General features: G+C 45.1%; 1 protein-coding gene across 3 annotated transcripts in view; it reads right to left on the reverse strand.

Annotated features, from left to right (window-relative positions):
* Nucleotides 1–26,591, reverse strand: part of MTHFD1L (methylenetetrahydrofolate dehydrogenase (NADP+ dependent) 1 like) — a 1,484,080-nt gene that overhangs the window by 1,049,403 nt on the left and 408,086 nt on the right. For all 3 annotated transcript variants that reach the window (XM_069234289.1, XM_069234288.1, XM_069234290.1), the window contains one exon: nt 24,486–24,583. In XM_069234289.1, coding sequence (XP_069090390.1) covers nt 24,486–24,583 — 98 coding nt within the window. The remainder of the gene's footprint in view (nt 1–24,485; nt 24,584–26,591) is intronic.

A 26,591-nucleotide genomic window follows, 5' to 3' on the forward strand; every position in this document is an offset into this window, starting at 1 on the left:
CCTATTAGGCGCATTAGGAGTGGGAGGGAATCTGGGACATTGCGACCCGCATCAGCAGCCTTCCCAGGAGGGACTCCATCGGTGTGCCCTTTAACAACTCTTTTTCCCAGTTAGACACGTCGTCCACCTAATGTACTGCATGTTGCAGCTGTGCTGCCAGGTAGTACTATTTTAGATCAGGAACTTCCATTCCCCCTTTTCCCCATACTCCTTTAAAGTCACTAAAGCCTATTTTGCACCTTCCCCCAGCCCAGAGAAACTCCACTAATAGAAAGTCCAGCTCCTGGAACACCTAGCATGGTGTATCGTGCATCACTCCTTGAAGGACATATAGAGAGCATGACAGGATGACCATTTTGATTATTGGTATCTTTGCCATCAGTGACCGTTTGAGTGTATTCCAGAATTTGATAAAGGGATGCAGGTTAGTTATTACCCTACCCAAATTCAGATCAAATGTCAGTTGCTCAGAGTTTGTGATGTATAAACCAAGGTATTTAACCATATCTGTAGTCCACAGCAGTTTCAGACCGGGGAGCCAGTGAGCAGGCATATCCTGTAGGTGTCCTAATGGGACCAAGATTGATTTGGTGCTAACTAAGCCTGAGGGCATCCCTCTTGTGTGCCCCACTGCATTATGATAACATTTGATACATGGCGACCTGTTCTTACCCGTGCTCCCAAGGAGCTATAAAGCAATTGTATCCATTATATATATTTACGTCCCAAACCCATTCCAATCAATACCCTCCAGATATACTCCCACCTCACCGAGTCAAAAGCCTGTGCTATGTCCAGAAAGACGAGCGTGCAATGGTTTTCTCGCAGCTCAAGCGCATGAAGGACATTGTCAAGGCGTCTTGGGTTGCATAGTGTATTACGTTTTGGGATAAAAGCTGAGAAGTCTGAATGCACAAGGTGGGGGAGGTACGGGAGAAGCCTCTGCATCAGGACGTGACTAAGGATTTTGTGATCAACATTTAGCATGGAAAGCTGCCCATAGGATGTCATCTCTAATAGACCTCTATTGAGCTTGGGTAGCATAACTATCAGGGCGCCCTTCAGAGTCCAGGAGGACACTGGACTGTAATGCCTCAGTATGGAAAATGTCACTTACCCAGTGTACATCTGTTCGTGGCATGAGACGCTGCAGATTCACATGCTGTGCATATCCCGCCATCTAGTGTTGGGCTCTGAGTGTTACAAGTTGTTTTTCTTCGAAGAAGTCTTTTCGAGTCACGAGATCGAGGGACTCCTCCCATTTCGGCTCCATTGCGCATGGGCGTCGACTTCATCTTAGATTGTTTTCCCCGCAGAGGGTGAGGTAGGAGTTGTGTATATAGTAATAGTGCCCATGCAATGGAGTATGTATGTACATAGTGTGATTAAAAGTGATATATTTACAAATTTACAAATGTACAAGTTTATTCTTATCAACTTATAATGGCTACAGGCTCTCGGGGAGGTGGGAGGGCGCATGTGAATCTGCAGCGTCTCATGCCACGAACAGATGTACACTGGGTAAGTGACATTTTCCGTTCAATGGCATGTGTAGCTGCAGATATACATGCTGTGCATAGACTAGTAAGCAGTTATCTCCCCAAAAGCGGTGGTTTAGCCTGTAGAAGTTGAAGTTGTTTGAAATAATGTTCGTAGTACTGCCTGTCCTACTGTGGCTTGTTGTGTTGTTAACACATCCACACAGTAATGTTTAGTGAATGTATGAGGCGTAGACCATGTGGCTGCCTTACAAATTTCTGTCATTGGTATATTCCCTACAAAGGCCATGGTGGCGCCTTTCTTTCTAGTGGAGTGTGCCTTTGGTGTAATAGGCAGTTCTCTTTTTGCTTTAACGTAACAGGTTTGATTACACTTAACTATCCATCTAGCAATGCCTTGTTTGGATATAGGATTTCCTGCATGAGGTTTTTGGAAAGCTACAAACAATTGTTTTGTTTTGCGAAATTGTTTGGTTCTATCAATGTAATACATTAGTGCTCTCTATGTCTAATGTATGTAATGCTCTTTCAGCTACAGAGTCTGGTTCTGGAAAAAAACAGTGGGAGTTCCACTGTTTGGTTTAAGTGGAACGGTGATATAACTTTTGGCGAAACTTTTGGATTTGTGCGTAAAACCACTTTATGCTTGTGTATTTGTATAAAGGGTTCCTGTATGGTAAAAGCTTGTATTTCACTTACTCTTCTGAGAGATGTGATAGCTATTAGGAAGGCTACTTTCCAGATTAAGTATTGCATTTCACATGAGTGCATGGGTTCGAATGGTGGACCCATGAGTCGTGTTAATACAATATTGAGGTTCCACGAAGGAACTGACGGTGTTCTTGGTGGAATGATCCTTTTTAGACCCTCCATAAATGCTTTTATGACTGGGATTCTAAATAGTGAAGTTGAATGTGTAATTTGCAGATAGGCAGAAATTGCTGTGAGATGTATTTTAATGGATGAAAAAGCTAACTTACACTTTTGTAAGTGTAGTAAGTAGCTTACAATGTTTTTCGCGGACGGGTGTAATGGTTGAATTTGATTATTATGACAGTAATAAATGAATCGTTTCCATTTATTTGCGTAGCAATGTCTTGTAGTAGGTTTTCTTGCCTGTTCGATGACCTCCATACATTCTTGTGTAAGGTCTAGATGTCTGAATTCTAAGACTTCAGGCGCCAGATTGCTAGATTGAGCGATGCTGGATTTGGGTGTCTGATCTGTTTGTGTTGAGTTAACAGATCTGGTTTGTTTGGTAGTTTGATATGAGGCACTACTGACAGGTCTAGTAGTGTTGTGTACCAAGGTTGTCGTGCCCAAGTTGGTGCTATTAGTATTAATTTGAGTTTGTTTTGACTTAATTTGTTTACTAGATACGGAAGGAGTGGGAGAGGGGGAAAAGCGTATGCAAATATTCCTGACCAACTCATCCATAACGCATTGCCCTTGGAGTGAGGCTGTGGGTACCTGGATGCGAAGTTTTGGCATTTTGCATTTTCTTTTGTTGCGAATAGGTCTATTTGCGGTGTTCCCCAGTTTTGGAAGTAGGTCTGTAGTATCTGGGGATGAATTTCCCATTCGTGGATTTGTTGGTGATATCGACTGAGATTGTCTGCCAACTGGTTTTGAATTCCTGGGATGTATTGCGCTATTACGCGAATGTGATTGTGAATCGCCCAATGCCAAATCTTCTGTGCTAAGAGACACAGTTGTGATGAGTGTATCCCTCCCTGTTTGTTTAAGTAATACATTGTTGTCATGTTGTCTGTTTTGACAAGAATGTGTTTGTGGGCTATTAGTGGTTGAAATGCTTTCAACGCTAGAAACACTGCTAGTAATTCTAGCTGATTTATATGAAGTTGTTTCTGCTGAGTGTCCCATTGTCCCTGGATGCTGTGTTGGTTGAGGTGTGCTCCCCACCCTACCTACGAAGCATCTGTTGTGATCACGTATTGAGGCACTGGGTCTTGGAAAGGCCGCACTTGGTTTAAATTTACAGGATTCCACCATTGAAGCGAGGTGTGTGTTTGGTGGTCTATCAACACTAGATCTTGAAGTTGACCCTGTGCTTGTGTCCATTGTGTTGCTAGGCACTGTTGTAAGGGCCGCATGTGTAATCTTGCGTTTGGGACAATGGCTATGCATGAGGACATCATGCCTAGTAGTTTCATCACTAATTTTACCTGATACTTTTGGTTTGGGTGCATGCTTTGTATTACGTTTTGGAATGCTTGTACCCTTTGTGGACTTGGAGTGGCAATCCCTTTTTTGTGTGTTGATTGTTGCTCCTAAGTATTGTTGTATTTGACACGGCTGTAAGTGTGATTTTTGGTAGTTTAGTGAGAACCCTAGTTTGTGAAGGGTTTCTATGACGTATTTTGTGTGTTGAAGACACTGTTTCTGAGTGCTAGTTTTGATTAACCAATCGTCTAGATACGGGAATACGTGTATGTGTTGTCTTCTGATATGTGCAGCTACTACTGCAAGGCATTTTGTAAATACCCTTGGTGCTGTTATCCCGAATGGTAACACTTTGAATTGGTAATGTACTCCTTGGATTACAAACCTTAAGTTTTTTCTGTGGGAAGGATGTATAGGTATGTGGAAGTAAGCATCTTTGAGGTCTAATGTTGACATGTAGTTTTGTTGTTTGAGCAATGGAATTACGTCTTGAAGTGTCACCATGTGAAAGTGATCTGATTTGATGTAAATATTTAATGTTCTGAGATCTAATATGGGCCTCAGAGTTTTGTCCTTTTTTGGTATTAGAAAATACAGGGAGTAGACACCTGTTCTTTTCTGATGTTTGGGTACTAGTTCTATTGCCTCTTTTTGTAATAACACTTGGACTTCTAGTTGTAATAGATCCAAGTGTTGTTTGGACATGTTGTGTGTCCTTGGAGGCACATTTGGTGGTAATTGTATGAATTCTAAGCAATAACCATGTTGGATAATGTCTAGGACCCACGAGTCTTAATTTCTCCCAATTTTTTTTATAATCTGTGAGTCTCCCCCCCCCACTGGTGTTGTGTTGGGGATTTGTGACACTGAAGTCACTGTTTAGTTTGAGGTGTCTTTGGAACTTTCCTCTGGTTTTAGGGAACTGTCCACCTCTGTATTGTCCCAGAAAGCCTCCTCTTTGATACTGGCCCTGGTATGTGGGTCTGCCTTGTGAGGTTGAGGGTTCTGTGCTTTGGGCCCGAAACCCCCCTCTAAATTGTGTCTTCCTAAATGTGCCTCTGCTCTGTGGGGAGTAGAGCGCGCCCATGGCCTTGGCCGTATCAGTGTCCTTCTTCAGCTTTTCTAAAGCTGTATCCACCTCCGGCCCAAACAACTGCTGTCCATTAAAAGGCATATTAAGCACAGCCTGTTAGATCTCTGACTTAAATCCGGAGGTGCGTAGCCATGCGTGTCTCCGAATAGTGACCGCTGTATTCACAGTTCTGGCGGCTGTGTCCGCTGCGTCCATTGCCGATCGTATCTGGTTGTTGGAGATACTTTGGCCCTCCTCCACCACTAGTTGTGCACGCTTTTGAAACTCCTTGGGAAGATGTTTTATAAAGTGCTGCATTTCATCCCACTGAGCTCTGTCATATCTTGACAAAGCCTGTGAATTGGCAATGTGCCATTGACTGGCTGCCTGTGCTGCAACTCTTTTCTCTCCGCTGCATCAAACTTTCGACTTTTTGTCGGGTGGTGGTGCATCTCCAGAGGTGTGTGAATTAGCACTTTTATGTGCTGCGCTTACTACTACTGAGTCAGGTGTCAGTTGTTGCATGATGTACACAGGGTCTGTAGGGAGAGGCTTGTACTTTTTCTCCACCCTAGGTGTGATGGCTCTGCCTTTGACGGGCTCTTGAAATACTTGTTTTGCGTGTTTCAACATCCCTGGTAACATTGGAAAACTTTGGTACTGACTGTGTGTTGACGACAAAGTATTAAATAAAAAGTCATCCTCAATCGGTTCAGCGTGCAGTTGCACATTGTGAAAAGCAGCTGCTCTGGACATCACCTGATTGTAAGCAGTACTGTCTTCAGGTGGTGCTGGCCTTGCTGGGTAGCAGTCTGGACTATTGTCAGATACTGGTGCATCATATAGATCCCATGCATCTGGGTCATCCTGGCTAATCCCTGTGTGCGTTGGAGATTGCATCATGGGGGGGGGAGGTCGCAATTGGTGACGGTTGCGGTGAGTGGCGTGGTGATGGTTGTGGCGAAGAACGAGGTGGAGTTACTTCTTTTGCCACCTTTGCTTTTGGTTGTCTTTCTGTGTCTTGGAAAGCAAGTTTCCTTTTCATCTTAATAGGAGGGAGAGTTCTTATTTTCCCTGTTTCCTTTTGAATATGGAGCCTTCTTTGTGTATAATCTGGCTCCCCCACTTCTAGCTCTTGTCCAAATTTATGGCCTTGTAGTTGTGCAGAAAGGCCTTGTTCTTCGGAGTAGGAGCTTGTTTTCGGCTCCGAAGCTAGGTGTTTTGGCACCAAAACTTTTTCAACAGTCTTTTTCAGCTCCAATGCCATTTTTTTCAGTTTCGGGGTGCCGATCTCTCGGTGCAGACTTTGGTCAGAGCCGGTCTCTCAATGTCGAGTTTGGTCAGAGCCATGTTCTCGGTGTCGAGTATACTCTGTGCCGGTATCTCGACCGGAGTCGGATGACTTCGACACGTGTGTGCCCTTTTTCGGTGCCGATGGTTTGTCACCGATTTTATGGGTTAAGCCATGGCCTGCTGGCGGTGGCGTCCCCTGGGCCTTCAGGATTTTGGCGTGAGTTTTGGCCGGGGCTGGTTTACTCACGGTTTTCGCTGGCTGCTCCATTTCGGGCTCGTCCGAGTCAGCAATGGAGAAAGTCTCCTTTTCTTCGACGTCGTGGTGTCCTGACGGCGCCGATGCCATTTGAAGCCTTCGTGCTCTCCGGTCCCGTAGCGTTTTCTTCGACCGAAATGCCCAACAGGCCTCGCAAGCATCCTCTTTGTGTTCGGGGGACAAACACAAATTACAGACCAGATGCTGATCTGTGTAAGGATACTTATTGTGGCATTCAGGGCAGAAGCGGAATGGGGTCCGTTCCATGAGCCTTGAAGATGCACGCGGTCGGGCCGACCAGGCCCCGCCGGGGGATAGAAGCCCCGAAGGGCTACCGGAGCTCTTCTTTAAATCGGTGTCGATCTGCGTTAACTAACCCGATACCGAACGCAAACAATACCATAGAATTTTCAGAGATTTAACTTTCCGAACCGAAACACGGAGCACAGAGGAACACGTCCGAACCCGATGGCGGAAAGAAAACCATCTAAGATGGAGTCGACGCCCATGCGCAATGGAGCCGAAATGGGAGGAGTCCCTCGATCTCGTGACTTGAAAAGACTTCTTCGAAGAAAAACAACTTGTAATACTCCGAGCCCAACACTAGATGGCGGGATATGCACAGCATGTGTATCTGCAGCTACACATGCCATTGAACAGACAGGTAAGTTTGTCAGCCAAGCTGTCCGCAAACAGCTTGTAGAATTTAGTAGGGAAACCATCATTTCTTGTGTCTTTGTCAGTCTTCAGAGCTGAGACTGCATGAAGGATTTCCTGTTTGTCTGTGGGGGGGGGGGGGGTCCTATGATCCTCCGGTCTGAAGACATCAGGCACCACAGTGGGAGCTCTGACAGATAGGTAGTCAAAGGCCCGTCCAGAGGCTTTTGCAGGGCCTCAGTTTATACCTGCTAGAGGCAAACGTGGCATTGATAGCCAGCTGGCTATACACAACTGTACCCTGCTGGCTGTGGAGCTGTCTCAGATAGTATCAACCGAGCCAAAAATTGTCCTGCTTTATCGCCTTAGATATACCAGTCTTTTTCCCACGCTGCTTGTGTGCTTTTCAAGTTGGTCCCAGAGCTTGCAGATTTTATGTTGAGTTCTATCCCAGGCAGCCAAACACTCCAGGTTAGGCAGTAGTGCTCTTTCTAGCTCCTCCAACTTTGTTTCTGTGCATGACAAGTCATCCTCTACAGTGCAGCGTATACCAACGGTAGCACTCAAGCACGTGCCAAGGACCACCGCCTTCACAGCATACCACTCTGTTGCCCTATGTGTGCTACACCAATTAGTAGTAAAATATTGGGATATGGCCTCTGTCAGCATGTGCTTAAAGGCTTGGTCAGTAAGTGAGTCCGGATTTAGACGCCAAAGAGGTATCAAGGGCCTCTGCTGCTCCAACGTGTATGTCAACAGCAGCAGAGCATGATCCGAAGTATATCTACCTAAATATTTATGTTGGCCACTCTGTGTGCTGCGTTTGTAAGTATGAAGTATTAATCCAGTGGGCTGTGTGTGGCCACCAACGCTGGTGTATAACATGAGTATGTAAGTGAACAAAGTTTCTGTATGCGCCATATGTCCACAAGAGACCGTCATGAGGGAGTGTCTAAGGGCAGATAGCATGTGGGGTTTAGTCCCCTGTCGGGGAGGCAACCAGCCTATCTGACCATCTAAGACACAATTAAAGTCTCCAGAATGACTTCTGTCGTAGGGGATATCTGGGCAGCTGCTATCATCTTATCCATGAAGTCACCATCATCAATATTAGGCACATATATGTTAATCAGACAATCTCATGTGTGTCCAGTGTGCCGCCTAGCATGACATATCTCCCCTCAGTGGCCTCAATAGTTTGGACGTGTTTACAGGGAACCCCAGGTGCCACCCAGAAGAGCACCCCACGGACGTAGCATAAATTGAGCCCAACCATCATTTCCTTGAGTATTTTATAGAGTCCCCCCATCCGTGAGTCTCCTGTAGGCATGCCACCGCTATCCTGTAACACCAGAGGTAAGCATACACTCTTACGTTTCACAGGATTATTTTGTCTTTGAAAATTCAGAGACAAAAATTTATATTAGGTAATAATGTTTCTGTGAGGTAATCATACATAAGGTGGTTGTCGGTAAGCCATGTGCATCGTAGAAAATTATGCAGTTTTCTAAAGTGCCTTTACTTTGAAGCATCTTTGTCCCACAAAAAACTGAAACCATTAAGAGAACCATTATCATGCAGTGTAGACAAATTGTAGCTCCTCAAATCCTCTTCCCTCCCATGGGCAATTCCCTGCACAACCAGCAGTCAAGACGTAGCAGAGTCCGCCCCATATGCCAACCTATCCCCTCAAACACCCAGTAACTTACTAACAGAAAATATCAGTCAGTGTAACTTCAGTCCAGGGTGCTGAAACCAGTGCAGACCACAAGCCTCAACTGAAGGGGAGAGCTCAGTGATCTACCCAAGCCAGTCCCCAGACCATCTCATCCCAATGGGACATTATTGCTCTATGCTAAAAGGATGGCAAGCCAGAGACAACATACATTGACCGACCCGGGAGCTAGGGCTTAGAACCCCTCCCTCTCCAGTCTGCATCCAACAAACTGGAGATTTCCATACTATGTAGGACCACTATCCAGCATCTCCTGTACTAGGCATATGGGTGAGAAGGAGTTTTGTTTGGTAAAGGGTTCAGACTAGGACTGCAGAATGCCATCTGGGCAGACTGGTATACGATCCAGTTTCGGAGTGTGCCTAGGACTGGTTTGCAGAAGCTCCATGTTGCCTACTAGAGCGGCGCAGCCCTCACGGTATCTGTTCCTTCCACGTGGCTTACCCGCCCAGTCCCATCGATTCCATCCAGTTCAAAGCTACTTGAGGCGATTCATAGAAGGATACCTTGACTTCGTGCCTTATGCACGATTCAGCCGGGAAGAGGAGGCTATATTGGACATTATGATCACAAAGCAGGCACTTAACTTAAAGGAATGTTTTACGGAGTTCTTGCACTTTTCTCGCGTAGTCAGTGAATATTTGAATCAGATTGGCCCGTACCTCAGGAGGCCATGTGCATACTGTAGAATAGCGTCCGTCCCTATAACTGAAAAAGCGTGCAATAAGCAACCTAGGTGGGTCCCTAGGGTGAGGCTGTGGCAGCAGAGCTCTGTGGGTGCATTCTATTGAAAAGGATTTGGAACGCTTCTTACATTAGTGATTCAGTCTTCCAGGAAAAGACCGGTGGCGGGGCCCTAGTCCCATTCAGGATACCACAGAAAACTGAGATTACTACTGGATCAGCCCTCTGCATCATTAAGTCGAAATTTAAGTTGTGATGTGTTGGTTTTAAGGGTTTCAACCTCTTTTTGTAATTAGATGACGTTACGCTATAGGGTTGTGATCTCCTCCTCATTAGTGGTAATCTGGTCCCCCTTTGCGCAAATCTAGCTGTAGATTAACATTCATAGCCAGAGTTCATCTTGTTTTCTAGGGCTGTGTGTGAATTCTGGATGGCCATAAGAATTTCAGTAGTGTCCTTATTTGGTTCCATTGGAGAGTCCCGACCTGCCTCTTGGGAAGCAGGATCCAGGATCGTATACTGTACAGTCTTGTTTGCCTTCCCTCCCTTCGGGCCATATCCTTCACCATCTCCATGATCTGGCGGGCACCCTGATGCGCAGGCTGTGTGAAAGTATAATTGGAGAGTAAACGTCATTGGCCCAGCCAGAAGCAGCCCGGAGCGAGCTTCAGTGACCTCAACATGGGAAGAGGGGAGTTTTCCCGCTGCTTTTTTTTCTTTTCTTTTTTTAAAAGAGTTGAGCCTTCACGGTTTGGGGGAGTCCAAACCATTTTTTTATTTTATTTATGCTTTTCATACAAATGCTCACAGTAAGCCATTACAGCAACACATATTGCATCTTTATATGACATCCCATTATACGTTTCATTCTTGAAATTGCAATTCGTTAAACAGTTAATCCAACAGTTTGTGTCAGGTGACGTAGGCTCCCGGATGTTTCCCTACCTCCTCCCCTCTCATCCACCCACATCTGGTGTCCTTGGGCAGGCCTCTGTTAAGTATCAAAAACAATGGCATGTGTTCAGGGAATGTCAGTTCTCCCCTCACTCAGTTCCTCACCCTCTGGCTCTCCCGTTTCTTTGCCACTCAGGTATTGTTTTTATATTTCCCAGTACGGTGCTGGTCTACTAGTTGGACGCGCCAACTGGTTGTATCCGTCCATCTGTGTATTACAATACACCATGTCTCTATGCCATTCGTCTACCGTCGGTAGTGGACCCAGTGCATTGCTATGCGTAGTTTAGCTGGTCGAAGCCTAATTGCCGTCACTTGGCGGCTTGATTTTGGTACTCCTCTGTCCCAGCCGAACAACGCCAAGAGTGGCTCATGATCCAGCCTGTGTCCCCCTATGTTCTCCAGCTCAGTGAGTATATGTTCCCAAAAGCGATAAACACCGGGTTATGACCGTGACATATGGAGGAAGTCCGCGTGGTCATCCCCACATGTGGGACACTTGGCGTCTGAGCACAGCCCATATCTGTGCAGTCTCATGGGGGTGTAATATACTATATTGATATATTTAAAATGTATCAGAAGGTGTCTACCATTTAGGGACACCTCTAGAGTCCTCGAGCAGCAATACTGCTACTGTTCGTCCGTTAGCTGCATCCCCAGATCCCTTTGCCACTCAAGTCTAGGTTTTGTAAGTTTGTGTGTGCGTTCTTTTTGTATGTATGCATGCATACATACAGCTGGGAAATCAAGCGCCTTGGTCGCACTTCTGTGAGTACCGCAGACAAGGGCTGCACCTCTGGGGGCTCTCTCAAGTCCTCCCCCAGTAGTGTTCCCATTGCGTGTCGGGCTCGGTAATACTGATATTTCAGAAGAGGATTTGCCACATCCGCTCGCTTTGCGGCCTCCTCCCACATTTCCACGCTGTCTTCACGAAAAAGTCTCCCATAGTCATAATTTTCAACCTACGCACGGCCTCCACGAACCGTCCATCCCTCAATAGTGCATACCACATACACCACCTCAGTGGCACCACCTCAGTAGCACCTGCGGGAAGTACAGGAGAGCAAGCTCCTGCCTGTGTATTAAGTCATGCCAAGCCCATGTGGTGGCATTTAATGATGTAAATATCTAGAGCCTTCTAACCGGTGGGCAGAAAATTGTACTCGGTAGCAGGTCTGGGGCTGCTAGCTCCTGTTCTGTTTTTAACAAGGGCAGATCCTGTAAACCATGTAGCCATGGGTGGGCAAACGTCGCATATGCAACTCTGTAATATAACTCCAAATCAAGGTCAGAGTCCTCCAATTAACTCTAGGCTGCTTCCCGGCCCAGGCCAACCGAATACACAGCGCCGTTAGGGTTATAAATGTTTTTTTCGACAGCAACATGGGTATTTTCTGGAAGAGAAACCGGAACCTCGGGAGTACTAACATCTTCATGAGGGCTATTCTATCCACCAGTGGCAGCCTGATCCATCTTTTAACATATCTTGTCAATGTTTGAAACGCAACCTCATATTTATCTGCCTGTATTGTCTTAGGATCTGTGTCAGCATGAATTCCTAGGTATCTAACCGACCCAGTTTCCCACTGAAGCAAGATCTCCGTCACCACTGGTGTCGGGGGTAACATGATGGACTTAACCCAGTTGATCCATAATCCTGAAAGGGCACCGTATTTTATTATCTCCCTCAAGATCGGTACTACATTGCGTTGGGGATCCCGGACATATAACAGTGTCAACCCGCATATGCGGAGATCACCGGGCTATAGTTCTGAAAATGTAGGCCTCTATGACTGTGATACTCCCTCAGTGCGCACGCCAGGGGTTCTGCAACTATGGCATACAGCAGGGGCGACAGTGGGCACTCCCGTCTAGAGCCCCTCATTACCCGGAAGGCATCAGAAACCATGCTATTGATCCACAGCCTGGCCAGTGGCTCCCCATATAGCGTCATCACCAGTCTCAAATATACATCCCCTACCCCCATTCGCCTTAATACCGCAGTCATGAAGTGCCACTCAACAGAGTCAAACACCTTCTCCGCGTCCAAGAAAACCGCCACCGCTTTTACCTCCAGGTTAACATTCTGCATTGCTCCGAACAACGTGCGGAGGTTAGCAGTAAGACTGCGGCCCGGAACGAACTCTGACTGCTCTGGTTTAACCAGTTTTGGTAAAAATGTATCCAGCCTGTCCGCTAGGACCTTGACATAAGTTTTGGTATCGACATTTATAAAAGACCCCGGGTGATAGGACAAGCACTGCTCAGGGGATTTACCCGGCTTCAGCAGCGCAATTAACATTGCCTCTTGCATTGAGGGGGGCATTATACTGTCTTCCACCATCTGTACATTAACTTTACTCAGGTGGGAGAACAGAATATCTTTGAAAGCCTTATAAAACTTTACTGTTAGCCCATCCGGTCCCAGAGCCTTCCCCTCCGCCATGCCTCCCAGAGTCCCGCCCATCTCCTCCAAAGTCAGAGGCACCATGAGGGTCCCTATCTTCCACTTCCAGCCATGGTAATTTTATGTGTAAGAGATAATCCATCATTGTTTCTGAGTCCGGGGCAATCTTGGAGGTATACAGAGCCTCATAATATTCACGAAAACTTGTCACTATTTGTTCTGGATCAGTGAGTTCTCTGCCGTCTTCAGCCTGCACCACTCTGATCACGTCCCTCTCTCTACTTGGATGTATCATATTTGCCAATACCGTCCCCAGCCTCTTCCGCCTCCCCATAAACACAGGCTGTTGCATATTTCCCCATGTGTTGGATTTCAGTGAGCGCCATGTCTTGAATTTCCTCTAGCATAATGCGCATGTCTCCCAAGACCTGGCCATCGGTCGTGCGTAGGTATGTCTGTTCTAATTGAGCGAGCTCTTGTTCCAATGTGTCTAACCTTCCAAGGACTGATCGCAAGACCCCTGCATGTTTTGCTATAGTCATACTTCGTATGTACCTCAAACAAAACGGGGGGAGGGACCGGGAGGTTATATGGTCCAGTGTACGATCTCCCAAACTGTAATCAAATATTTAAGGTACACTGTTCCAAAAAACAGGAACAGTGTACCTTAAATATTATACTTCGTATGTACACCTTGAATGCCTCCCACACAGTGCATATGCTGTCCACTGACCCTATGTTAAGTCGGAAAAAAACTTGTTTGGCTATAGCCAGCTCTTCTGGAAACAGAGTCCAGGAGCAAGCATGGAGGGAATCGCCACGTGAATGGGTTGGGGGTCCACTTGGTGCCCAGAGTCATCACCAGCACGATCAGGGGAAATGGTCTGATTATGTTCGGGGCCAGGGGGCTTCTACCCTTAATTTGCCTAAAATGCTGTCAGAGACCAACCAGAGGTCGATTTGTGTACAGAGGTTATGTGCTGCTGAGTAATGAGTGTATCCCTCCCTTCGCTGGGTGTCTATATCTCCATATGTCTACCAATCCCAGTTCCTCTGCTATTCTTTCAGCGCCCTAGCTGCTGATGCCGGTCTTCTATGTGCAAACAACAAAGATGGGACAGGGAGTTTTTTTTTTGTTATGGATCTAGTGTGCAGACCCCCAATATAGTAACTCATAAGAACCAATAGAGTACACTGTTCCAGGATAGAAAAGCAGGGAAACCTGATTCTTTAGGAGCAAGAGCCCTCACCCATCCAAGTGGATGCCTTGCCTCATCATCGGGAATGCTCCTCGTCAGACCGGCGCTGCAATGTCTAACAGGCTCCCTAAAGTTGAGTCCTTATATAATGACTACCGTGAACGGCTATCTTGTGGCCAATGCTACTCTGTAGGCACTAAATAATTAGGAGAGAAGAAAAAAGTTAAGATAAAAAAATACACAATTGAAAGTAAGGTATGAGTGGTCATGCTCAATTACTTTCAGCAAAAAAGAGAGAGAGATCAGAAAGTATCATAGGACGTCTAATCAAAGGTCAACATTTTTCGCGTCTGGTGGTCCAGCCGGATCCAGTGACGATTCATCAGGACCAAAATGCAACTTCTCCTACAATCAAAATTGTAAATACTATTAAACACCCTAGTCTATGAGCTAAGGAACAGTCACTTACTTTCAGTAAACTGTATGTCTGGTCAAAATAAAAAATGCAGGTCACCCTGGAAAACAAGGAATTGTTTAACCTCTAGGGTGACCAGGACGAGGTGATCTCTTCCTCGGCGCTGGTTCCCCGGTGCTGAGGACGAGACCACCTCGTCCTGCTATGGGCCCCCGGGGGGAGCGCTACTGCTCCCCCCATGGCCAGGCACCCCCCTCCCCTGGGCAGGGATGGAAAGGGAATCGTTTCCCCTTCCACCCCACCCCTGACCCCCGTGTGGCGTCTGATGACGTCAGCGCGCTTTTGCGCGCTGACCTCATCAGAGGCCTTCAGTGCCCGATCGGAGGAGAAAGGCAAGCCAGATCGAAGGAGAAATGCTTTGTATTTCTCCTCCGATCACGTGGAGGGGGCAGAGAAGCCTGAAACGAGAGGAAAGGCCTTTCCTCTCCTTTCAGGCTTCTCTGAGCATTTCTGCTGCCCGATCGCAGAAGAAATGCCACTAGACACCAGGTATTTTTTTATTTTTTATTTACTTGACAAGGAGAGCGGCCCCTTGGGCAAGGGCCGCTCTCCAGCGGGGGCAATTTGTTTTTTGGCTGTTTTTGCCCCCCATGGGACAGATCGGCCTAATACAATTAGGCAGATCTTCCCCCGTAGACACCAGGGATTTTTTTGTTTTGTTTCGTTTTGTTTTTGAGTTTTTTATTTGTGGGGAGCGACCCCTTAGGCAAGGGTCACTTCCCTGGGACAAACATTTTTCTAGGCCATTTCTGCCCGGCCTATTTTTATTAGGCCAATCTGCCAAAACCACTGGACACCAGGGATTTTGTTTTTTTATTACATATACACATAAGGGGAGCGGCCCTGAGGGCAAAATTTTACAGCTGTTTCTGTCCCCGGGGGGGGCAGAAACCCCCTAGACACCAGGTATTTTTTTTGTTATATGTGGGGAGCGACCCCTTAGGCAAGGGTCACTCCCCTGGGGGCAAAATTAATTCTAGGCTGTTTCTGCCTCTCTTGGGGGCAGATCGTCCTATTTCTATTAGGCTAATCTGCCCCCAAGGGGGGCAGAAACCACTAGACACCAGGGAATTTTTTTTGTCAGTTTTACTTGAGGGGAGCGACCCCTTAGGCAAGGGTCGCTCTCCTGAGGGGTGGGGGCAAATTTGTTTTAGGCCATTTCTGCCCCTCTTGGGGGCAGATCGGCCTATTGTAATAAGGCTGATCTGGCCCCGGGTGGGGGGGGGGAGGGGAAGAAACCTCTAGGCACCAGGGATTTTTGTTGTTTTTTATTTTTTTATATATATTTTTTTTTATAAGTGGGGAGCGACTTCTTAGGCAAGGGTCGTTCCCCTGGGGGGCAAATTTATTTTAGGCCATTTCTGCCCCCCTTGGGGGCAGAGCTGCCTATTTTTAGTAGGCCGATCTGCCTCCAAGGGGGGCAGAATCCACTAGGCACCAGGGATTTTTGTTTTGCGGCAATTTCACGCAAGGGGAACGACCCCTTAGGCAAGGGTCGCTCCCCTTTGGGGGCAAATTAATTTTAGGTCATTTCTGCTCCCCTTGGGTGCAGATCGGCCTATTTCTATTAGGCCGATCTGACCCCGGGGGCAGAAACCACTTAGGCACCAGGGATTGATGTGTGTTTTGTTTGGGGGGGGGGGGGGGGGGGCCTTTGGGCAAGTGTCGCTCCCCATGGGGGCACATTACTGTTGGCCATATCTGCTCCCCTTATTTTTGGAAGGCCCATCTGCCCCCAAAGGGGGCAGAAAGCCCAGAGACCAGGAAAGATCTTTTTTCAAAATAAGAGGGTGGGGGTATGGCCATACCCTCACCGCAAATAAATGGGGCCAAAGTTGTTCTGCTCACCAGTGGGCAGATGGGGCAATTACCCCCGATCCACACCCTGGGGGGCAAGAAGTCTACTAAATGCCAGGGAATAAAAAAATTAAAAAAATTGTGGGGTTGTGCCTACCAACCAGTATGGGCATGGTTATGCCCCCACCCCAAATGAAGAAGGAAAAAGTCTTTCAGCTCTTCCCTGCACACTAAAACATCTTATCCCACGGCAAGCAAGTGGACATTTGATTATTTGGGGTTTGGGTTTTACATTTGGGCCATGAGAGCTTGGCTAGCTCTCAAAATCGTCCCACTTGAAATGGTGAGGGCTGCACTTTTTGGACATTGGGACGCTGCCATGTATAAAAATCCACAAGACCTAGACACATCTGAAAACTAAACATCTGGGTGAGTCCAGGGTGGTGTGCTTCACATGCACCCGCACCATTTTCTTACCCACAATGCCCTGAAAACCTCCAACTTTGCTGGAAATCACACATATTCCCCACATTTTTGTGATGGAACCTACCGGAATCTGCAGGAATCCACAAAATTCCTACCACCCAGCATTTTCTCATCTATACCGATAGAAATTCTGCCCCACTTGTCAGCCTCAAATAGTTTTTTTCCAAACTGCCCTTTTGGAACCACTTTGGTTCCCCCTCAATTTTGACATGTTTTAGGCTCTTCCCGGTCACAGGCACTTGGCCCACCTACACAAGTGAGGTATCATTTTTACCGGCGACTGAGGGGAACGTTGGGTGGTAGGAAATTTGTCCCGGTGCGGTGATCCCACACAGAAATGTGGGAAAAATTAGATTTTTTAGCAAAATTTGAGGTTTGCTGAGGATTCTGGGTAAGAAAACACTGGGGTATCCACGCAAGTCACACCTCCCTGGACTCCCTCGGGTGTCTAGTTTTCAGAAATGTCTGGGTTTGGTAGGTTTCCCTGTATGGCTGCTGAGCCCAGGAACCAAAAACGCAGGTGCCCCCGCAAAAACAGGTAGTTTTGTATTTGATCATTTTGATGTGTCCAGATAGTGTTTTGGGGCATTTCCTTTTGTGGGCACTGGGCCTACCCACACAAGTGAGGTACCATTCTTATCGGAAGACTTGGGGAACACTGGGTAGAAGGAAATTTGTGGATCCCCTCAGATTCCAGAACTTTCGGTCACTGAAATGTGAGGAAAAAGTGTTTTTTTGGCCAAAGTTTGATGTTTGCAAAGGATTCTGGGTAACAGACCCTGGCGATAGTCCCACAGGTCACCCCATCTTGGATTCCCCTTAGGTGTCTAGTTTTCAAAAATGTGCAGGGTTGGTAGGTTTTCCTAGGTGCCGGCTGAGCTGGAGGCCAAAATCTACAGCTAGGCACTTTTCAAAAAACACGTCGGTTTCAATGTAAAAATGTGATGTGTACATGTTGTGTTTTGGGGCATTTCCTGTCGCGGGCACTAGGCCTACCCACACAAGTGAGGTACCATTTTTATCGGCAGACTTGGGGGAACATAGAATAGCAAAACAAGTGTTATTGCCCCTTGTCTTTCTCTCCATTTTTTCTTTCCGAATATAAGACAGTGTGTAAAAAAGATGTCTATTTGAGAAATGCCCTGTAATTCACATGCTAATATGGGCACCCCAGAATTCAGAGATGCGCAAATAACCACTGCTTCTCAACACCTTATCTTATGCCCATTTTGGAAATACAAAGGTTTTCTTGATACCTATTTTTGACTCTTTATATTTCAGCATATGAATTGCTGTATATTTGGCATAGAATGAAAACCCACTGCAAGGTGCAGCTCATTTATTGGCTCTGGGTACCTAGGGATCTTGATGAACCTACAAGCCATATATATCCCTGCAACCAGGAGAGTCCAGCACACGTAACGGTATATTACTTTTAAAAATCTGACATTGCAGGAAAAAGTTAGAGTAAAACGCTGAGAAAAATTGCTGTTTTTTTTTCAGCTCAATTTCAATATTATTTTTTCAGCTGTTATTTTCTGTAGGAAAACCTTCTAGGATCTACAAAAATGACCCCTTGCTGAATTCAGAATTTTGTCTACTTTTCAGAAATGCTTAGCTTTCCAGGATCCAATATTGGTTTCACACCCATTCCCATCACTAACTGGAAGGAGGCTGAAAGCACCAAAAATAGTAAAAATGGGGTATGTCCCAGTAAAATGCCAAAATTGTGTGAAAAAATGTGGTTTTCTGATTCAAGTCTGCCTTTTCCTGAAAGCTAGGAAGATGGTGATTTTAGCACAACAAACGTTTTGTTGATGCCATTTTCAGGGAAAAAAACCACAAGCCTTCTTCGGCAGCCCTTTTTTCCCCATTTGTTTGAAAAAAACAAAATGTTATGTGTATTTTGGCTAATTTCTTGGTCTCCAGGGGAACCCAGAAACTCCGGGTACCTTTAGAATCCCTTGGATGTTGTAAAAAAAGGACACAAATTTGGCGTGGATAGCTTATGTGGACAAAAAGTTAAGGCCTAAGCGCTAACTACCCCAAATAGCCAAAAATGGGCTCAGCACTGGGGGGGGGGGGGGGGGGGGGGGGGGAGGAAGGCCTAGCAGCTAAAAGGTTAATATGTGAAAGTGTAAACATGACAAATTGTACCCAAAACCTCAACTTTATAAGAAGTGATCTCACAGCCTCAAGTCGAAGATGCACCGGAGACAGCTGTCCTTCTCTAGAATGAGGAAGTACAATTAGTATATGCCTTTGCCCGGTTGGTATAGGGGCAAGGGCTGAATTGCATTCTTCTGCATTAGCACTTGGACATCTTCCTGTAGAACAGCTTGATGGTCTTGGCTGAGGTGGTCTCAGCATGGTGGTATTTTGGGTAAGGTGAAATTCCAACAGTGCCCCTGCTTAACTACTGTTAGCACCCAGTGACAGGAGGTGATTTCCATTCACAGATCACAGAGGGTGGACATGCTTTAATCTCCCCGCAGATAATGTGTAATCAGGGGCAGAGGGGAGCCAATGCTAAGGATAAGAGACTCATTTACTGGAGCAGTCTCTACACCTGCCCTTGAAGTTGTTTACTTTATGGCAGCTTCCCGAGTATCCTCTCCTTGAAATGCTTGCTGATGGCACAGGCAGATTTGTTCCTGGCCAGAGGGCTGACCTTTTTATAACAGTGGGATTTGCACCTACAAACTGGCCATCTCTTTCCTTCTCCCAGTGATACCCATTGTACCTCAACAGGAGACCCACCAAATTGAAGATCTGTAACAGGGTGGTTCCATCAAGAGCTATACCCTTTCTAGGGTGCTAAAGCAATCTTGCTCCTCTTTGGGAGGGGGCAGAGGGCGGAGTCTTCGGTTGTCTGAGACCCACTTTTCTGCCTCATGTACCTGCAGGGAGTCTGTGGGGGCCTGGCCTCTTAAGTAAAGAGTGTAATTGACAGACGTTTTAACCTTCTTCTCGACCCACTGTGTAACAACCTTATCCCTGACCAGGTCCTTGAAAGTTGTCAGGGGCTGACTTGAGACTCCCCTTAAGCATGGGCATGAATTGGACAGTGGGTTCCGTCTTTAAGAAGATTTCCACCAAAAGGCAGTCCTGATCCTGTAGAACATGCATGTTGAACTTATGGTGACGAGTGGTTCTCTGAATGATGGCAGGATACACAGTGGTATGGTCTGGCTGGGATGGCTTGGTGGCGTAAGGCTCTAGAGATGGATGACCCACAGGGACAATGTTTTAGTCATCCCAGGCGTTATCACTGTCCGCTAAGCCAGCGGGCTGGTATAAGGCTGACACCCTAATACAGGATGCCTGGGTCAGAAAAGGAATTGACTGACCACACAGGAAGACTGGCTGGGGTGGAGGTGGTGGTGAATGCCTAGGTGAGGGAGGCTCAGGAGGACTTGTTGATGAACCCTTATTCCTCTTGGGAGTGTTTTTGTGGTAATCTGAAGGCAAACTCTTCCTTGAAAATAAGCCTCCGCTTCTTGGGGCTCAGGGGTAATATGTGGAAGGCTTCCCTGGGGGCAGCTTAGCAAAAATCTTGCAGGTTTCTGGATGGAAGACAAGCCATTTCTGCCAGGCATCAGGTAGATTTGGCAGTCTCTTACGGATGGTAGGCTCAAATTCCTCAGATCTTGGCACTGAAAGGGTCCTCCGAATCAACTTAACCCTCTGTTTCAGCCTCAAAGGGGGAGGTTTGGAGCCTCTCAAGGAGAATGGGTAGAGGAGTGACACGGCTCGCTGCCATTTGACTGGAGCTTGCTCAACTCTAAAGTTTTCTATTGATAAAGACCAGAGGCTGAGGGAGGTGGTAGATTGGAGCTCTGGGCCTTTTTTCTTGCCTGCTCGAGGCTTTATGTCCAGTGGAAGCAGTGTGCTGCCTTGGCATATGGGTGCAAGGCAGGGTGAGCAGGGTTTCAGTGCCTAAGTTTGTGCTGGAGTAGCACCCATGCCCCCAAGCATTATCTTTGAGCAGGCTCTGCTGGGATTGATGTAGGTGGCACAGAATATTAACAATCTTCCTCCGAGGCACTCAAGGACAACGTCATGGGGCTGGATGATGTTGGTCGGGCCACTGAGATACTGGAAGAACCTGCCTCTTCCAACCTGGAAGCAGAGTAGGTCCAGTGCCCTGAGATGTCATGAATCTGAGGAGGAGCGCAAACTTCCAGCATGTCCGTTAATTCTCAATTGGAGCGACTATCTTCTTCTTACTATCCCTTGGGAGATATCATACGCACTGGAGTTTGCGTGCTGCAATAATAGGAGCGAGTTAGTAGCTCAAATTGAGAATTAAAAGATGTGCTGAAAGTTTGAGCTACAACAGAGAAGCATGTCAGTGGCTTTAATTACACTTGTGGCTGCTTTGGTGGACCGTGTACCATCTCAACAAAGTACAATGCTTTCTCTCCCAGTTTGTCTGGTGCCCAACATGTGGTGGCACTTGAGACTAGTGTGGTTTTAGACACTACAGCAACCAACCAAGGTTTACTGCTAGGGGGTGAAGTGCCAGATGGCATTTCATGTTCTGAAGAGACCCTTGTACATAGACAACAGGGTTGAAACATCGACAATTACAAATGGGATTGTCTATTACACAAATTATATTGGAAACAAATTGTAACTAATGAACAGACTTAATTCATAAACTTATATAAGACAACCCATTATTTACATGCATCACTGTAAATATTGCACAGTATCACATTTGAGCACTGCACAGCCCGCACTTTTTTGGCATTGTACATGGTGAATTACATCTATTGTTTGAAAATAAATGTAGATTGGTATAAAGAGTTAGCGTAAATATACCTAAAAATTAAAAAGAGTCCCAATTAATTATTCTACACAGCATAAATTAGGCATCTCCAGTCACCCACTTCAGAACACTGTCCGGGGTGTGAAAGAAAAAAGGCCTGGACCTGTTGTCTGTGACCTGAGTAGGGCCCTGAAGCTCCTCTCTTAAATCCAGGGCAAAGAAGTGGACTCTGAAGGTCAGTTCGCTGGCCTGGGTGGCTACAAAGAGACAGGCTGCAAGAGGCCTTTTCCTGAAAGTACCAATCTGGCCAGTGGCAACAGGACCAGGACTGGGCGCTGCTGTTTGCCTCTGACATCCTGGGAGTCTCAATGTTCCTCCTCCATAGTCCGGGGGTCTTTAGAAGTGTACTCCTGTGGTGGAGTGGGATGGAGTGGGACTTAAAGAGTCTTACCCAAAAGGAAAAATTGTTTTACCACAACAAATCTGGTAGGTTTATCCAACCTGCGCAGCATGTGGCCAGTGTCAAAATGCACTTAGGTCCTGGTCTACCGTGACCATTTGCTTACATTGACACTTTGTACTTTTAGGTGATATTTCTGCTTAAAACACACAAAAAATCTTATCTCCAGTTCCCCTTATTGGGTTCTTGTCATAGTGGTGTCAATTTGTTTATTGAAGTTTAGTGTTTTTCTTATTCAGTTTGGGATTTATATTATTTTACATTTTGACTTGACTACTGTTTAGGGTATTCCATAAATACTTTACACATTGCCCATGTTAAGCCTGTCTGTTCTGTGCCACTGATACCAGACGGGTGAACTCAGAATAATTTAGTCACTTTGAGGGTTCACACTGACAAAGACTGCGAATATTCCTTAAGGGGAGTGGAAACCTAACTCAAATAAAACCTCAATTTCTTCCAGTATGCAATCCATAACTCCCTTTCTGTCTGCATTCTCCGAGGTAAACTCTGCAGGGGATCGTGAAGGACTTGATTGACTAGGGCGGTGGAGTAGGCCACCTGGATAGAACTGCTTCAAAGGAAAGCAGTTCCTATCACCATAAATTAATGGTAAGCCCAACAGAAAAACAGTTAATTGGAGCGGGTTGTATAGCAATAGTTGTCCAAGTCGATCTTGAAAAGTGGAGCTGTTAGGACAGAAAAGCAGTGAGGAACGCATCTATCTCAGAACTTTTGCTAAAAATGTCCGAACCCAATGGAGGGAATAAAACAATGTAAGGTGGAGTCTGTGCCTATGAGCACTGCGGCTTAAGGGAGGAGTCACTGCACATCCCGTGACTCGAAGCTCCTTTGAAGAAAAACAACTTGCAATGTCTGAGCCCAGCACTAGATGGCAGATTTATGTATAGCATGCAGAGCAGGCGCACATGCTACACACACGTATTTACAAATGCCGGTCATGTCTGACTTCTTACCAGGCAGTATTGTGAAAAGTTCAGAAATTAAAGCAGCACTCGGACAGGAAACCTTGGAACATTATTTTTTTTTTTTTAAAGTTTTTTTTTGAGTTTGGGACTGTCCTGGTCTACAGTGGAATAATTTCCAGACTCTAGGTGCACTGCATAAGAAGCAGTGTTGAAGTGTTTTTCTATTCTGAAGGTGAGAGTTTCATGGAGAATGATATCTGAGCTTTGAAGGAGGCATGGGCCGACCTTGATTACCAGTTTTCCAGTTAAGGCAGTTTCGAACTCTGGAATAAAGAATTGTGGAGGCAAAGAATAATAATCTGAAGATACATTTGGCCCCTAGAGGAAGACGTTTGAGAGTGATCAAGATCGGAGTGATGCGATTGAACTTTCAGGATTCTGCAGCCAGCCTGACAGCTGCATGTTGTGCTGACTCGAAAGGGAGCATGTGTGGCTTGAGTGGGCCTCCAAGCAGAAAATTGCATACTCTAATATTAATAAAGCAAGGGTTTGTCATAGGCACTATACCTAGTGGGCAGAAGCTGAATCAACATTACAAATGACTGATTCCTCTAGTATTTTAAGGTGCTATTCACTGAACGTTGTCAGAGTAGACATCAAAACCTTAGCTGACATCTAACAAATGAACATTGTAGAATAACTATTTTGGATGATTAGAGGAGCAGGACTAGGGAAATAATTGTTTTTATCTACACTGGATGGACCTTGAACTTGTATCAACATTATTCGGTAATTCAGAAATTGTATTAGCACGGTCGGGAGCATTACCATTAGACAATGGAGATGTATGGACTTCTATAGGAAGTTGGACTGCCGGTATCATGTCTCAAACCACTCTTAGAAAGAGGGACATTGGCATTTACATTATTAGGCAAAGGACAGTATCTTCACAAAGCCAGGCACAACTACTTAAGGGGAATTCATTATACCTTATACATATATTTTTAAATAGGATTCCTAGGTTTTTCAGATTTCCTTTATTGCCTTTTTAGTGCCTCCCTTTCCCATTTCTTTAAATTGATGTCCCCTACAAGTGTACTCATGCCTTTTTTATAAAGTTAGCATAAAGATTTTTATAGTCCTTCAGTTCTGTATAAGATAATAAATTATAAAACATGTACGGGATGGGGTAGAGGGTTTATTTAACTGGCTTGAAATCCTCTCGGGGATGAAAGCTTTAATTACGAGCAGGACTCAATGACATGGTGCTCGTTTTAACAGAGTTAAGACATCAATAGATTTAGCGCACACAGGAATGGACGTTTGGCAAAAAAGAACACCATGTGCTTTCAGCCAGGGGTATAGAAGAATGAACTTCACTGGTGTCAAGATGAGGGCAATCAGGCAACTGATACAAATACTATGCAACCTACATTACTACCTTATCTTAGTAGTATGATATAATATTGTGATATAACATTATACAAGCTTAAATTGCAGAAGAAAATAAATCTGTAGACAAACGCTACAGATACTGAATCAGCATGCATTGAAAAAGGACCGATGTGTACCTCAATTTTAAATTTTATCACACAACAATCAAGTGTACAATGGAATCTCATACCTGGGTACTGGTGAGAAGGGTTGAAGTTTTAAACAGTGGAGGTCCCAGTTCTTGTACTTTTGAGCTTGAATCCACCGATTGCTGCTTTCTGCCATGTTCTTGTAATAAAAATAAAAGGTCAAAATACAATTGTTAATAGAAATGACACATTAACTGTGTTTAAAATGCTGTATTTGCACATAGGGGGACATGCACATTTCACATTTGTGCCACCAGATTGCCCCTACTTTAGTGTAATGCTTATCAAAATCTCTTCTTGCCCACAGTCTGTCAATTAACTTATGTTAGCGCGCCTGGTCCTCAATAAGTAAACTTACAAGGGGACGCGCTTAGCTCGATGAACCTTTTGATTCGCATGGAGTATCCTAGCTACGGTGTGACCAATGTTTCTCAAAAATCAATACACAAAATCAATTACTATTAAGCTAGTCATTAATCAACAGTTAATAAACATCACACCATGACCTTTCGGTCATGAATAACCACAACTCAAGATACTTTTTTTGCAATTTTATTTCCCTATTAGTTACAATAGTAACTCATGAGAATATTTCAAAACTTTATTCGGATCAGATCAAGATTAATTCATTAGTAACCACCAATAACACTCTAATCAAAACTTGGCAGAATAAATTCTAAAGCATTAGCATAAGTCAATATATGCCTCAAAGGTAACTACGTCAACATGAGTACCAGAGTTTGGCAAATCAGTCGGTCAATCATTTGCCACTATATATGTCACAGTCTCTTAGAATAGGAACCTCATCTATCCCAGATTAGCATTAGCATGTGGGACTTCATGCAAAAACACTTTAGAACATGAATTTGGAACACATCTAGCTAAGAGAAAACTATTAGAGAGCGCAGCTGGTACCTAGAAAGAAAAGGTACAAAAGGTATTCAGTCCCATTGTCATAGCTACCTATCCACGGTATGGATCAGCAACAAAGTCAGTCTTCGTCTTATCAATCGATCAGCATCGCATCAGGCTCTCCTCTTAGAGAGTATGAGCCCAATAACAGAATCTAGTGTTTCTTCTCCCAAATATCGCATCAATTTTGGAATAAGGTCTAAAATCTTTTCCCTCTGTCACGTTATTATATTAATGTCACCCAGACTATCCCCCAATTCCTAAATGGTCAATTAATCACACGATTCTTATGAACTCTAGTATTACACAGTTCCCATGTAGTTGATTGGTTCACTTGACGATGTCCTCATCATCCACCTAGTCAGGTAACGAAAATGTTGCATCTTCTTCTCCAGCTAGTGTCTCTACTGTTCAAGTCCTGGGAAAGTACATCCAGTGTGCTTGTCACACTTTCTGCTACATTCTTATTCCATCATCCCCTGTCAGTCAGTTCACGCAAAGGTTTTCAGCTCTGCAGATTTTATAAAACAATGAGCCGTTCACGGTTAGTTCAGCCCGTCAGTGTCTCACATTGAATGTTAATATTCAGCTTCTGCATGGGGCCTGGCAAAACTAGGCCACGACTTTGGCTAAATTAAGCTCTACAATATAATGCAAAACAGAAGTTATATGTCTCAATATGACATACTACTACATTATTTTAATACATTTTTAGCATTTCACATACGTTAGTTGCTCTTTTATTATTATTCATGAATCTTGGTGACCACTCAGAGGTTACAATTTTAAACGTGCACATTATTTTTCTAAGTTAATCATTTTCTACATTTTTCATTATTCAAAATACATAAACATTCATTAATAATTTCTAAACAAGACATTTGCATTAACACTTACTAAGAATAATTTTCAGCAAATGTTTTTGTGCAATAAGTCACCCTGTTTCAGAAGCACACATGTAGCTGGATGCCTATGTATCCAAGAATGTAGCTAAACAAGGTGCTTTCTTGTTCTGATACTCATTATTATAGATATAGAAGATGTCAACTCAACAGGGACACGAATAAGGCAGTGCTTAATTTGTGCTTGTTGTTTCCGGTGCTGCGCACCGTCACTTATTTTTGCGGGCCGGCGCTTATCTTTCTGCATCAAGCATTCACTGCCAGCAAAAGACACATATGGGAAAAACCGAGGAAGAGAAAAACGAAAGAGTCACTATGGGAGAAAGCAGAAAG

This window comes from Pleurodeles waltl, chromosome 5, assembly GCF_031143425.1.
Source record: "Pleurodeles waltl isolate 20211129_DDA chromosome 5, aPleWal1.hap1.20221129, whole genome shotgun sequence".
Classification (NCBI taxonomy): domain Eukaryota; kingdom Metazoa; phylum Chordata; class Amphibia; order Caudata; family Salamandridae; genus Pleurodeles; species Pleurodeles waltl.